This window comes from Sabethes cyaneus, chromosome 2 (assembly GCF_943734655.1).
Source record: "Sabethes cyaneus chromosome 2, idSabCyanKW18_F2, whole genome shotgun sequence".
Classification (NCBI taxonomy): Eukaryota; Metazoa; Arthropoda; class Insecta; order Diptera; family Culicidae; genus Sabethes; species Sabethes cyaneus.
Window position 1 is genome coordinate 236,162,603 of NC_071354.1, and position 16,322 is coordinate 236,178,924.

The 16,322-nt window shown below is 38.2% G+C and overlaps 1 protein-coding gene across 1 annotated transcript; it reads left to right on the forward strand.

Annotated features, from left to right (window-relative positions):
• Positions 1 to 13,156: 13,156 nt before the first annotated feature.
• Positions 13,157 to 15,905, forward strand: LOC128735036 (cap-specific mRNA (nucleoside-2'-O-)-methyltransferase 1). The gene is made up of 2 exons (XM_053829496.1): positions 13,157 to 13,227; positions 13,293 to 15,905. Exon 2 carries the CDS (start codon positions 13,376 to 13,378, stop codon positions 15,902 to 15,904), a length of 2,529 nt encoding a protein of 842 aa, XP_053685471.1. The 5' UTR covers positions 13,157 to 13,227; positions 13,293 to 13,375; the 3' UTR covers position 15,905.
• Positions 15,906 to 16,322: the final 417 nt, after the last annotated feature.

Consider the following 16,322-nt stretch of genomic DNA (forward strand, 5'->3'; position numbering starts at 1 on the left):
CGAGTTTTTACTTGAAGTTTACCGTTGCTGCGGGTTGTTGGTGTGCGAAATTAACATCCGCGCCACGCAGATCCCGATACTGCTTTTCCTGCGTACAGCGCACAGTGTGCACTAAATTTGTTGGTTTACTCAATGGTTGCTTAAGCTCATTGGCTTAGGCAGTTGAGCTTAATGGCTAGTTATTAGACGATGCTTGTTGCTGTTTGATGTTATTCAATGTTACCGAATTCTTTTAAGCCAACCTATCTCGTACAGGGCGCAAGTTGACGGATGCAACCGGATGCTATGTCCGGTGTTGTATCATACAGGGAAATCTTGATACTGAACAACGGAACAAGAACAAACACTGGTACAATAGTGTGTTCCGTGACGAATCTGTTCAACTGAAAGATATCCCATACGTGGTATCTCAACATACCGCCTCTTGGCAATAATAGGTGTCATGCCTCTCGTACCGTCATCTGGGGAAACTTGCAACACTTTTGAACTTTGACTTGGTATAACTTTCGAAGTGTACTGTTTAGGTCCAAGTATAAGTAGCCAAAACTTGTATAGTGGTTAGTACTCTTGATTTATGATTATGAGAAAAAATATCAACTAAGTGAATTTGTAGAATGAACCCAGTAAACGGGGTTACTGGCAACACTTTTATGACTTTGCGTTTTTTATGATTTTAAATTTGATTTCAAACCGCGAATGACTATTTTTAGATATTTTGAGTGTGTTTGCAGTAAAACAAGTGGTACTGGAGGCGTATTTGCTTCCCAATTTCGTCTATCTCATTTTTTAAAGATATTCGGTAAAAATTCAGCATGTAGGCGAACTCCAAATTGCCGTTTTAAGGCACGTGGAATTTTTCACAATTTTAATTTTTCTGTAGACGCAGTAGATAAAATTACATCGTACAGACGCAAACTTAGCTTGTCTATTACGATAATTATCTATTTTACAAGTGCTGAAAGCCGCGCCATATTGGAAGTAACAACACGAATTCATCGTTTCTTCTCCAAGTTCAAAACATAAACAAAGCTCAAAGTAAATTGTAAATAATAGTAAATTGTTATTTGTTAGCTGATATGATGCACTAATTGTGTACAGGAACTAAACGATAAAAAATAATGTCAATGAACTGACGCAACTTTGCACATTCATTTTTCCTACTCTGAAAGTGAAATTACTTTCCAATCTTATAAAAACAAGCGAACAAATGATATAACGGATTAAACTTAACTAATCAGTAACTAAACGTCTCTTCTTTCAAACGGTATTGGCTACAAATAGTTATGTTAACAAACAAATGCGTTAGAGCTGTCAAAAGCGCGATGCGCAGAAGTGTTGCAAGTAACCCCGGTATTGCAAGTATCCCCGGAAGACGGTAGCACATTTGTCCGCTCGAAATACGGTTGCACACGGGAGTTGTGGTAGGGAAAACTGCCTATTTAAGGGAAAAGATGATTGCTAAGCTAGACTTGTGACAAATCTTCATGCATTTCATCACATTACATTACTGCACATGCATTAATCACGATGTGAACAAAATTATGGGCCACTCGCCTCTTTCACAGGTAACATCAAAGTAAAAGATCAAGGCAAGGTGATCCTTAGATAGACCGTCCTTGGTAACCGGAAAACTGCCTCGCGAGGTTCTTTTGCGCGGTGCTTGAAATTGTACTTTCGATTAAAGTTGTCTTCTAGCGAACAGTTTATATAGCTAGCCAACCTCTCCCGACTGTACACGGGTCATTGGCCGTTTTCGGCAGGTCAAACTCCTCGGTAGCGTTAACGATACAGGCAAATCAAGCAAAGTAAGCGAGCCCCTAGAATCTCATTCTGATGTTACATTAATTTAATGAATTTTATAAAAATGTTATGCATTGGGGTCCAAATGACCAGTTTTGAGCTTGCGCTCAATCATTCATTTTCAATCCGAAATTCGTTTTCTTTGCGTCATTTGAAAGATACGACCCCAAACTTGCACTCGAAGTAAGTTAGGGAATATTTTGTTGACTAATGGCCACTTCGGTTCCGGAACATTAGTTAAGGGCAGAATGGCGGTACGTGCCGGGAACCAACTGAGTATCGTAGAACGGATTTGAAGGATGATTTTGAAGCTTTAGGTTAATACCTAAATTGTTACGTAGCGGTTTTTGAAAATTCGAAAAATTACCAACATTTTTGATAATTCATTTTACATGCTGAAAAAAAATTTCAGCCAAATCGGTCCACTAGATTCTGAGATACACGTACCGCCAGCTAAAGAAGCATGGTTTCGGGGAAAACGCGTTCAAAGTTTCGTAGAGCAATGGACTTGCTCGCTTGAGGTGACTCCACAATATTTACCTTAAGTTTTCAACAAGATCAGATATTAAAAAATCCTGTTGGTATGACCTTTCTTAATGGTTAAGCGTCTCGAAAACGCAAAAAATTCGATTTTTCCGACTTTCTAGAATAGTGCTTTCTAAGATTGTTTTTGTTAGAAATCTGAGGGTTTCTAACTTTTTTGTCGAAATATTCCAAAAGGTTTTCAGTGGGATTGATATCTGGAGATATTGTGGTGGAGTATCAATAAGTTTTGAGCAGTTGTAAAGCAACCGTGCGTTTCTTAAGTGCTTTGTTCTTTGGGTCATTGTCTCGGTAAAACTTGAACCTCTGACTAAATCTTATCTCACATAATGGTAATTGTCGTTTTAGTGAAAATATTCCCCGTACCGTAACAAAACGCGCTGCACAATTTTCTGGCAGTTTGAAATCGTTGGAGGCAAAAAAATTAATTTTGCACTCGCGACCTGAGATCAGCTCGGGGCGAATTTGGCGACGATTTCGTCCGCGACAGTTACAATTTATCGCGTTCGATAAGGTGGAGAATTTACAATAACATTTTCATCTTTTTTCTTGCATTTTGAAAAAAAAGGTTCGATACCGGTGGTATCGATAGTATCGATACTTTATCGCCGATACTTCGATACTTGGTATCGAATATTGGTAAGTATCGCCGATACCAAGGTATTCGATACTTTGCTTAGTATCGCCCATCCCTAGTAAAAGAATGCGTTCAATGTGCAGAACACATATAGATATTCTCCTGGTGCACACTTAACAAAAAGCACCGAATTCGGTAAAATTTTACCGAAATCTAAACAGCTGAACGTTCGGTAAAAATTTCGATGGTGCCAATCGACGTTTACAGATCATTAGTAATGTTTGGTGCAATAAAAAAAATTACCGAACGTTCAGCTGTTTAGATTTCGGTAAATTTTACCGAATCGTTTAAGTGTGTGCTAATCACTACAGTTTCATAGGAATAACACATGAATCATATTCAATGGTAAAACCATGGGTAAAACACTTTGAGATGACCTGATATTCACAGCAGCTCATCGTGAAAGCCACGTGAATTTCAAATAGAATGACATTTCATAAGAGTTACCCTTCACTGAGAAAACTTTTCCTATAGTTTCTATGTATTTCACACATAGATTTTTTCCATGTGCCCAGTAAATGAACTTTATATGCCAAACAGTTACTATTCATGTGTTTTTAAAATTTGCATATACTATTCATATGCATATAATTTTCATGTGTACTTTTGAGTGTTTGATTATACGTGTAAAACCAGTGAAATATTAATAAAAACTTACACTTTAATTTCATGTGGATTGCAACAGGATACGAGCTAATGGTAAAACACGAGAATTTGCAGTGCGAAAGCAGTGACTACCATGTTGATTGAAGGTTTGTTGGTAAAACATGGTTGTTTAACGTGTTACCCATATGAAATATTTCATTTCACGTTAAATCGAAGGGAAACGCTTTTGATACCCGAATGGTTGACAAATGAAACAAGATTATCAATATTTGCACGTTTAAATTCACGTGTAAGATCTCTTGGTAACGCCGTGTCTATTTTTATCAGTGCAGGTTTTACCTTGGTTTTACCCAACAGACCTCATAGTCCCTATAGACAAGTATTGGCGCTGGCATCACTGGATAGTTACAGGTTATGTCCTGTTTTGCTATGCACTGTGCTACAAATGTCAAACTTGTTCAAAGTAAATTGATATATACCAGGTATATGACAATGCGAGCTGTCATATACACTTTGCACTAACACATCTACACTAGTTCTGAGATTTCGAGCATTTTGTATGGAAAATTAGTTAATTTTTTAAAAAAATCGTTGGATACGCAAGATTTGTCTATTTTTTTTCTCACAGTTTTTATGTTTATGCTTAGAACATTATTTCTAGTCAAGGGGTCGGTCACTCGGCACAGCCGTTTTTATGTTAGGCGACTTGAAACGAACCGAGCTGTGCCGATGCTGTACCGAAAGTGCCGAACTGCAAGATTTGTTAAATTCGTTAAAATCTGATAGATCTGGCAACCGTGCGAGATGATTTTGACAACTGGCAGTGCTCCCATTTCATATGTAAAATTGAACCGCGAGGTGTGTAAAGCCCTATAAATGTTATTTTTATGAGGCTTTAGAGGTGTGCCGTTTGATATCTCTGCAGTGCCGGGGCACTATGTGCTGAGTGTCCGACCCCTTGATTTCTAGTAGGTATTTTCATGAATACAATGAAGTGCAACATTCCAAATTGCAAGCGGAAATTTTTTCGTCAAAACGGTATCAAGATATCTCAAAGAAATGTCGTTATATCGCTTTCCTACAAGTAGTAAAACAAAAAAGATTTTTTTTTAAATGCTCGGACATGATTGTTCAATAAGCAGCATGAGCAACATTGTTATCCGCCCGCGATATTTTTCGTCTGATTTCTGGTAAGCTTTTAAAGTGTTAATTATCTTCTAAGACCGTTTTGTAGCAATCTAAGATTACTTTTTATGGTTTTCTACGTAGTGTTGAGACGGGTAAATTTATGATAAAAAGGTATCATCTTGGAACAGTGACTTCAACTTAAGGATTTTCAAGCAGTAGCACAAGCATCTATTCGAATAAAACTATTTTTTAAAAGAAGACATCAAAGGCAGATATTCAAGAGCATCATGCAAGCAAAACGTTGGATGGAACGTGTTTTAATTTAAGCAACCGTATACCGTAGTGATCGTGAAGTATTAGAAACATTAATTCATTTTTCAATTGCATATCGAAATAGTTAGTCACCCATGTTCTCAAATTTTTTACGCATAATAAAGAAGGCTACAAGTGCAAATGACTTTAAAATATATTCCTTAATGACTTTAAAATATATTCCTAAAGAGAATGACATTAGCTGCGGATCGCTTTTGTAGGAGTGAGAGGAGAACAAAGAGTGGAGGAGAGGATCCGGGAGTTTGAAATTTGATGTTGTTGATATTATTCCTGCTGCAAACTGCCTCAACGAGGGCCTCAGCTAATGTCAAAAAATCTTCATATGTGTGCGTGGTGGAATACTTCATAACCATACAACGTACAACGATTGAATACACTTGAAGATTCTTTTTGCAAAAAATGTTGCGGAAATGCTGCGCAGTCAGCTGCAGACGTAGCTGTTGATTATTTGAACGGTAAGCGGGTCCGGCGGTATCGTTACCACAATTGATCAAAATAATGGTCGCAGTGGTCAAATCCTTCGACAAAATCGTTTCACAAGTCCGTTCGAAACAGATTGAGTCCCGAATCGATGCAGACAAACTGCAAGCTTGCGTGTGCTTACAACCACTGACGAACTGACAAGACACAGAGAAGAAAATTCTTTAAAAACCATCGTCCTACACATTTTGCTTGCACACTAGCGCCCTCTCCAAACAAACATTTTTGTTGAATAACAGCTTGTCAACGCTTGTTACTCAGTAATTAGCTGGACAATGGTTGAACAAGCTGCTATTCAAAAAAATTGTTTGTTGGACTGTTATGATGCATGTTGCGGAGTAGCTTGCATTTGCAGGGTTTTATACTGTAGGTCCTATATGTCGTGTTGTCAAAACTTGCGTGAAAACAAAAACAAAAATACTTTCTTCTCTTTTTTCCTCGCACAAAAACCAAACAATTATTAGCAACTTCGTAATCGCGAATTATGTTTAGCGGGAACCGGGAAACAAATTTCCTCTCTGGTCTCCAAGACGAAAATTATTTACATTAATATCCTTAATGCGAAACAAAACTTTGGTTTTTTGGGCCTATCATGAGCTAATCTTCATGCCATTTAGAATTTATCGTGCAAAATATAATTTTGCTTTGTATTATTTGACGCGCCTCGTGAAAGTTATTAATTTATTAATTGTCAAGTTTAAAGAATTAACCAAGCCAGATTAAGAATTCGTTTACGATGAAAAAATGCGGTGTAAAATCGAACTAGATACTGTAATCAAATAATATTTTAGTAAGTGCCATGGATTCCTGATGAATGTTCGTGTAATTATTGTTAAAATAAAAACATTCCTTCGTTGAAAAATATTTTTTTCATAAAAATATGGCGAAATATGATGTTACATTGATTGTATTTGTTTGGTTACATTTTATTTAACAATATGCCGTAATCAACATGATGCAACATCATGTGATATTACTGTTTAGCAGTGACATTATAATAACACGATGTTGCGATGAAGATTCATGTTACTAGATATAGACTAATATATTTGTGACAGCCAGTATAAGTATTGGTTAACCTGAATCCAACATATTAATAACATGAAATTGCTTATTTGTTGCGTGTTTCAATACTGTAACCTATGAAGTTTTTTGCAATTTAAACAAGACTTAATAGCAACATGTTGATGTTGCAAGTGCTGCTTGGGATTACACACTTAATTTTGATTTTTCATGCCGAATTCAATGGTAAAAATTATTTTTAACGATATCTCGTTTAAAAATAACATTTTACATCATCTCGGCAATTTGGTTTCACGTACTTCAGTAATTATTTTCGAAATGCCGATAATCGTTAATAAAATGTGACGAATATTCCGGTTTTCTTTATTTTACCGGAATCAGTAATAACAAATACCATTTCTCGGTAAAACAGCAACTGCATGGCAAATGCATGGGATATTATTTTGTTGCACCAGTTTTTATGGCGGCAACATGACAGCGAGAAATATCAAACGTTTTTTTCATTCGTCACTTCGTCAGCCAGCGCATTTCAATATTTTTGTTTGGCATTTCGCTAGCGATTTCGTTATTCGTTTTCGTCGTGTGAAAGTGCGTAAGACATTTGGAAGTATATTTATTAAGTATTTTTTATTTATTATATAGACTTTTTTCAGAATATTTGAAAACCAGCACCGTGTGAATCTGATCCATTTCCATTACCGTGCGAATCTGATCTACCGTGCGAATCTGATCTCGGTAAAAAGCTACCTAGTGTGTCGGCATGTTTTACCAGATCTCGTCAAAAAACTACCGGACGCGTAGGTAAAGTTTGCCAGATCTCGTTGAAAAACTGCCGAATGAGTCAGCATATTTTGCCGAAGTTCTCAGTATATTTTGACAATTCGATATCATTTGCGTTTACCGAGTGATCTGTATAAACGTAACTTTTGCCGAGAAGGTTACCGAGAGCTCAGCTATTGAATTCTCGGCATTTTTTTGCCGATTTCTATAGACATGTTTATTGGTTACCTGGGAAAACCGACATACTGGCAGGGGCAGATCTGCGGCAACTTCTCAGCAAATAATCTAACACGAACATATCCGAAATAACTTTTAGCGTTTTTGTTTTTTAACCTGGGTTTATTCCAACCGACCACTGTATAAACAAACATTTTCGCGAGCATAAACAAACGTTTTCGGGTTGTCAGTGTATTGCTTATTGCGAGGTTCAAACTGTGAAAAAACTCCTAAAAAGTGCAACCTAAACCTAAAAACCAACCCAACCCAACCTAAAAAGTGCAACCCAGAGCGAAACTAAGTTCAACCTGAGTGAGAAAACAAACGTTTTGACAGCCGTTCGATTGCAACTAGAGCGAACCTAGATTGGACCTAAGCAAAAACAAAAACGGTATTTGCTACTCTAACACCTATTTCGGAATGATAACCGGTAACTCTGCGGGCCGCAGAGTGCACTTTATTTCAACATCTGCAGCTCCTCCCGGCACCCTCAGCGATTTCAAAATGAATAAGAATTTTATTTAGACACGGTCAAGTGTTTGATAAAAGGAAATCGTTTATATGATTTACGCTGTTCCGCAAGCACCGACACCGAGTAGTTTGTTTTTGCCATTTTCTTTTTGGTAAACGTAAACACACTTTTGACACTTGTAGCTCAAAAGTGCTGACTCCTTGCTGGAAGATGATTTTCCAGGAATACAATGGGCACACTAGCGCCAATACTTGTCTAGAGGTATGAGGTCTGTTTTTTACAGGGGGGATCTATTGCTGTCAAATTCCTTACATGTGTGCGGTTACCGCAGATTGTGTTTGATCCACAAAGTTCGTTTGTACTGTCATGGACCAAACGGCTATGTGATTGATTTCGAACGTAGGTTAGCAAAGTTGCCAAAAGCATTTAAATATTTTCCAAAAGTTTCGCCCATTATCCGCCATTAAGCACGCGAAAAGGTGGATAGAGTTCCGAGCGAAGTGAAAATCCCATACAAAACGTTCAACTTTTTCACAAGCGCAAAAGCTGCATTTCACTTCACTCGGAACTGTAAACAAACGTGATCCACCGAAATTAAAGATTGTGGATGACATCTTTTTCACTTGGGTACTTTTCTTTCGTACGCGTCTACGCTCGTGAACAAGGCTGCAGCTAGCGAAAACTTGACGTTTCAAGGCAATGAGTGTGTAGAGCTGTGGAAAAGGAAAATATTTATTAATATTGGCAACAAAGCCTTTATGACTCCAAAAACATACCGCAACAAGCAATGCGGATTTTTTGTAGAATTGGACGTCATGCCTAACCGTTTTTACTAGTTTTTCGGTTCCAAAAATGTAGTGATAATGTTTTGCTCTACACTTAACTACTGCAGCACCATTGCCCCACTTGTAAATACCACATTGGCTTTAAATTTATTTCCACTTCGCTCAAACTGTAAAGTAAACCCTTCAATTCACTTCGCATGCACTGTAAACCGAAAGCTCATGAAATTTTGAAAAGATCCACAGTCTTTATTTTCCGCGAGCGAAAAGACACACTTTTTCACGTAGGGTATGTTGCTACATCGTCGTAATTGCCTATTCCCGTCCTATCCAACACAAATTATTAAAAATATCAGCATTTTTATGACACACAATGCAAAACTAGTTGTTCCCTACTATTTTAGTTAGTTGTCTATCATACGCGATCAATCAAAGTGAGCTGAGATCTATTTAAATGCTTTTTATCATTAAAGAAGTCCTACCAGCCAAATTTCCTACGTTTTTTCGTGCGACGAAGAAGACAATGTCGACTAATCGTTTTAATTTCTGTCATTCATAAAAGAAAATAACTCACGCAAGGCATTGTCGTTATTCTACAGCCAGAAAAACTTGCCTGACCTGCAGAAATTTTGTAGAATAACATTTGTCATGCCGTCCTACACAAATATATGCGCGTTAGCTTCGTAAACATTGTTGTGATTTTTAGTTTGGACGATGACAAATTTTGATGGACGGATTTTAAAACGGTACGACGAATTTTAGCAATAAAGTCAGTTGCGTAATTTCAAAAATATGCTTTAATAGTCGCTTTTCAGTGATTTCAAAGTTCACGGATCGGAAGGTAAGTGTGTTTTAGTCAAATCAGCACAAGAACTATTGGAGTATTCATTAAATCCATCCAGCAAATGATGAAAATTAGAATGGCATTCCTTATTACGACGGGAATTAGAAGAAGACCCTACTTCAATTTTCACTTCGCTTGGAACTGTATCTATGCTTAAAAGGGAATCGTTTATACGATTTATGCTGTTCTGCAAGCACCGACACCGAGTAGTTTATTTTTGCCTTTTTCTTTTTGGTAAACGTAAACACACTTTTGACACTTGTATCTCAAAAGTGCTGACTCCTTGCTGGAAGATGATTTTCCAGAAATACAATGGGCACACTAGCGCCAATACTTGTCTAGAGGTATGAGGTCTGTTTTTTACAGGGGGATCTATTGCTGTCAAATTCCTTACATGTGTGCGTTACCGCAGATTGTGTTTGATCCACAAAGTTCGTTTGTACTGTCATGGACCAAACGGCTATGTGATTGATTTCGAGCGTAGGTTAGCAAAGTTGCCAAAAGCATTTAAATATTTTCCAAAAGTTGCGCCCATTATCCGCCATTAAGCACGCGAAAAGGTGGATAGAGTTCCGAGCGAAGTGAAAATCCCATACAAAACGTTTAACTTTTTCACAAGCGCAAAAGCTGCATGTCACTTCACTCGGAACTGTAAACAAACGTGATCCACCGAAATTAAAGATTGTGGATGACATCTTTTTCACTTGGGTACTTTTCTTTCGTACGCGCCAACGCTCGTGAACAAGGCTGCAGCTAGCGAAAACTTGACGTTTCAAGGCAATGAGTGTGTAGAGCTGTGGAAAAGGAAAATATTTATTAATATTGGCAACAAAGCCTTTATGACTCCAAAAACATACCGCAACAAGCAATGCGGATTTTTTGTAGAATTGGACGTCACGCCTAACCGTTTTTACTAGTTTTTCGGTTCCAAAAATGTAAGTGATAATGTTTTGCGCTACACTTAACTACTGCAGCACCATTGCCCCACTTGTAAATACCACATTGGCTTTAAATTTATTTTCACTTCGCTCGAACTGTAAACCCTTCAATTCACTTCGCATGAACTGTAAACCGAAAGCTCATGAAATTTTGAAAAGATCCACAGTCTTTCCCAGGTAACCAATAAGCATTAAAATAAGCAGTAAATCAGTTGTTTATTAGCATCCCTGGCGTTTTATACTGCAGGTTGTTGTTTATCAGCTTTTTGACTGCATAACTGTTTTAAATTGGCATCCACAATTCTATTTAAATTCTTCTTGTTGGTAACTAGCTGCAAATAAGCATTGTCAGCACTATAAGAGGGCTAGCAGTAAAGTAGCCGCATATTTTGCCAAAATAGCATTTAAGTAGCATTTATGGCAACTTAAATGCTTATTGGCTTGCTTTTAAATTGCATTGGAAATGCTTATTGGTTACCTGGGCTATTTTCCGCGAGCGAAAAGACACACTTTTTCACGTAGGGTATATTGCTACATCGTCGTAATTGCCTATTCCCGTCCTATCCAACACAAATTATTAGAAATATCAGCATTTTTATGACACACAATGCAAAACTAGTTGTTCCCTACTATTTTAGTTAGTTGTCTATCATACGCGATCAATCAAAGTGAGCTGAAATCTATTTAAATGCTTTTAATCATTAAAGAAGTCCTACCAGCCAAATTTCCTACGTTTTTTCGTGCGACGAAGATAAGACAATGTCGACTAATTGTTTTAATTTCCGTCATTCATAAAAGAAAATAACTCACGCAAGGCATTGTCGTTATTCTACAGCCAGAAAAACTTGCCTGACCTGCAGAAATTTTGTAGAATAACATTTGTCATGCCGTCCTAAACAAATACATGCGCGTTTGCTTCGTAAATATTGTTGTGATTTTTAGTTTGGACGATGAAAAATTTTGATGGACGGATTTTAAAACGGTACGACGAATTTTAGCAATGAAGTCAGTTGCGTAATTTCAAAAATATGCTTTAATAGTCGCTTTTCAGTGATTTCAAAGTTCACGGATCGGAAGGTAAGTGTGTTTTAGTCAAATCAGCACAGGAACTTTTGGAGTACAGCCTGAATTCGTTAATTGGGCCACGATTGCACTCCAGCTGATTCGCTAATTGGGCCGACTGACAGTTGTTAGAAATTTCTAAACTCGAAAATTCCATACAATTTTGACATTCAAGTTGTCATATAGCCCAATTAGCGAACACCCAATTAACGAACCGCCCAATTAACGAACCACCAATTAACGAAACTTTGCTGTATTCATTAAATCCATCCAGCAAATGATGAAAATTAGAATGGCTTTCCTTATTACGACGGGAATTAGAAAAAGACCCTACTTCAATTTTCACTTCGCTTGGAACTGTATCTATGCTTAAAAAGGAATCGTTTATACGATTTACGCTGTTCCGCAAGCACCGACACCAAGTAGTTTGTTTTTGCCGTTTTCTTTTTGGTAAACGTAAACACACTTTTGACACTTGTAGCTCAAAAGTGCTGACTCCTTGCTGGAAGATGATTATCCAGGAATACAATGGGCACACTAGCTCCAATACTTGTCTAGAGGTATGAGGTCTGTTTTTTACAGGGGGATCTATTGCTGTCAAATTCCTTACATGTGTGCGTTACCGCCACGGTCCTGCTAGGCAGCCATGTTTTTGGAGTCAACATCTAACCATTTGCGTAAATGAAATAGCATGACACCGCTATACGTTCTGTTCGTTTCACTCTGCAAAGCCGGTATGCTGGCAGACGGGTAGTATTTTCAAATCTTAGCCAGATTTTTGCAAATAATACCCACGCCGCCAGTAGATGTTGGCTACTGTCAAACACATTGAGTAGGGATAGGGTTGCCAGTCCCTTGGTTACCGCAGATTGTGTTTGGTCCATGACGTTTGTACTGTCATGGACCAAACGGCTATGTGATTGATTTCGAGCCAGGGGACTCGCAACTCTATTTTCGTCTGCTGCAGTTGACAGAAACTCAAACCCAAACACGCAGCGCAATTGTCGTTTGTATTGTTTTGATCCCGATAATGCATTTATTTGCTTTTTAGCGTAAATAATACAAACTAAGAAACTTTTCGGAAGCTACACATACAGGCAAGAGCAGCAAATCGGTAAGAAAAACCGACAGATCCCCACTGGTTTTTTACCCATTACTTTTCAGCAGCGTACGTCGCTTTACCCATTTTACCCGTTTGTAGGTAAAGCTTTAGGCAAGGCTTCAGGCTATTTTTATTTGAATGAAAAAGATAGGTAGTAGGATAACTTTGAATTGGGAAAGTTTAGGTAAAACATTGGTCTTATCTCTCTTTCTCTAGATTTTAGAGGTAAGGATCGAAATATTGTATTTTACCTAAAATTGGTGTTTATATATAAGATTAAGATTTTGGTTTTAAAATTAGTGTTAAATTTGTTTCCACTCAAGGTGGTCAATGTTTAAACTAAAACAAGTTAAAAAAAATTAAGAGTGTACCTATTTTTTGGTGAGTTTCGTTTGTCAAACTGACGATGTAACTTTTGTAAACATCATTGAATCATAATTTAAATTTTTGAATTTTATCAAAAATCCTTTTATAATTACAGGTAAAATAATCATTTAGTAAAATTTCCAAGTGCTGAAATTCAAAACCCTATATATTTTATCGTAGAATCAGTGTTAGCAAGCAGGCACGCTGAAAAAAATAGGAAAAGCAACTATTCAGCATTTTAAGAAATTAATCCGCATTGCAAGATGGATTTCCCCAGTTCAAGATATGCCAATGGTCAGCTTAGCGACGAATCTGCGTCGAACTGCGGTGAAGGATCTTCCAGTGAAAATGAAAGCAGAAATTCGTTCAAACGTAAACAAGAAACCGAAATGGGACCGGCGAAATTCCGCCGACTGGAAGACGCAGATCCCAGCCAGGAGGCCTCACCGTCAAGCAGCATCTATTCAGCGCAGTCCATGCGAATGATGAATATGATGAACTTCGACAAAAAAAAGGGCCTTGGCAAGAGCGGTCAGGGGCGAACCGACATAGTGCAGATATCCTCCCAGAAGGGACGCCGCGGTTTTGGACATAAACTGGAAGAGTTGGATTCCGTTGCGTTGGACTGGAGTAAAACTGAAGAGAAGATTACTATTCCCGAACGTGTTGATTGGCTAGAGAATCAGGATGGGACTGATATAAGCTGTTGGAATAGAGAATTTTTGGATCGCTGGATTAAGTATGGCAAGCGACCGGTTACAATGGACAACGAAGACAAGTTTTGCTCACAAGGAATATTAAAAAGAATCCTAGAATGTAAATCCGCATTCGACAAACTGGATACGAAAGAAATGCGGAAAGCAAGAACGAAATCGAATCCGTTTGAAACGATAAAATCTAACATTTTCATGAATAGGGCTGCAGTTAAAATGGCCAACTTAGATGCTATGTTCGACTATATGTTCACTAAACCCGTGGACAAAGACGGCAATTCAGTGATTCAAGAAAATGGTCTCTTATATTTCGCGGATGTGTGCGCCGGTCCCGGAGGATTTTCCGAGTACGTTCTCTGGCGTTTGAAATGGCGTGCGAAAGGGTTCGGGTTCACCTTGAAAGGTGATAATGATTTTAAATTGCATGACTTTATAGCAGGAACCCCGGAAACGTTTCACGCCTATTATGGTCCAAAAAATAACGGCGACGTGTTCGATTTGGACAACATCAATGGCCTGGAAAAGTATGTTTTAGGTCAAACAGAAGAAGGAGTTCACTTTATGATGGCCGATGGTGGATTTTCTGTCGATGGCAATGAAAATATGCAAGAAGTTCTTTCTAAACAGCTCTATTTGTGTCAAATGTTGGTAGCACTCAAGGTCGTCCGTGTTGGGGGGCATTGCGTAATAAAGTTGTTCGACTTGTTTACGCCTTTTAGCGTCGGATTAATATACCTAATGTACAGGAGTTTCGAAAAAATTTGCATATGTAAGCCAAACTCCAGTCGGCCGGCCAATTCAGAGCGATATTTGGTGTGCAAATGGAAGAAACCGGGTACGGAAGGAATTTGCGAGTATTTGTACAATGTTAATGAATTTCTACAAAACAAAAGTAGTAATGATAATGACATCGTGGAGTTAGTACCCTTCGAGAACCTAGATGCAGACAACACGTTTTTTGAGTACGTTTATAATAGCAACAATGAAATAGGAACAAACCAAATCAATGGATTACTGAAGATAGCAGCTTTTACCTCGGATGAAACGCTAGCGGAAACCAGACAGGTAGAAATAAAGGCACGCTGCTTAAAGTTATGGCGATTGGAAGATAATATGCGCAAAGCTGTCTTGAAACCAATGATGGATCAGAACGTTGATGAACTGCTCAAAGACTGGAAAAAAGAAAAGGTATTTTTGGGCGCTCCCGAAATAGAAGTAAATGTTACCGGAGTCGAAGCAGTGTTCCCTTCTGTCCATGGATGGTATTTTGTGCCAATACACAACGCTGAAAACAGCGGTAAAAATATTCGCTCAGTATTTATTGGGCGAGGAGGTAATGTAATACTACAACACAATGCCTCAAATGGAGCATGGACTGCGCTGAAAGATGTTCATTTGGAGCTACCCGCTAAAACTCTTATCTATGGTGAAATAGTTAACGAGCTGCATGGAGAGGGTAGATCCCAAATTACAATCCAAGCTTTCCACATAATCGATGGAATAATTCTTGGAGGTGTGGACATCCGTAAGTGGTCGCTAGTCGAGCGATTACGTATGTGCGAATTGTTTGCCAAAGCATTGAATAAACCACAGAAAACGATCAACAATTCCGATCACACTTATGCGGTTACAATGCCGATAAGGTGTAAAAAACTGATTGCTTTCTCGGATTTGAACCAATTTTTCCAGCAACTACAACACTATGAACTCAAGGGAAAAATAACACGTCTAGGATATAATCTACGTAATACAAATGAACCGGACAGATTCTACGTTCCGCGGGCGCTTTTGTTTCTCAATGAAACACGAATGGATTACCTTAAATGCTTCTCTAAAACAAGAAATAGGTTTTATTACTTTGGTAAAGCAGACAAAAAGTCGTATTTCCCGGAAGAGCTGCCGTGCGCAAACGATACGATAGCTTCCTTCAAAAACACTTACACCCATCGGATTATTTGGAAGTGGCTAAACCCGCATCAAGTTTTTGATGAAAATCAAATGGAAGGTATCGTAAAAGATGATGGATTGTTGTATCGAATAGATCTGGAGCGTTTCCTACTTGCTCAGACAATAAAATAAATTGTGAAAAACCAACATTAGGGTGCTTTATATATGATGCTTATATCACAATCTAAATTAAATTCTAAGAACTCTTGATACCTATTATATTGGACCCCCTTTATCCCACAATTACTCGCACAACGCATGGGGCTTCATCTCGGGATTCTTACAATAAAGAACGATTGATTGTGCTTAGATTCAATCGCTCCCCTATAGCGGCTTGTCCTTCGACACTTCTGCTCGATTATATTATCCAATCGATCCAATAGTGCGATGTAGGAGCCTCCGATAGTTGTCTGTCCCTTCGATAGGAAATAGAAAAACATACAGAGGCCATGATCTAGTTTGTAGACTGTTGAATCTTCGTACGCCGTCATCGTGATCTACAGAGTGTGCAACGAAACGAGAGGCACGATTTTCATGAAGGGCTTGCACA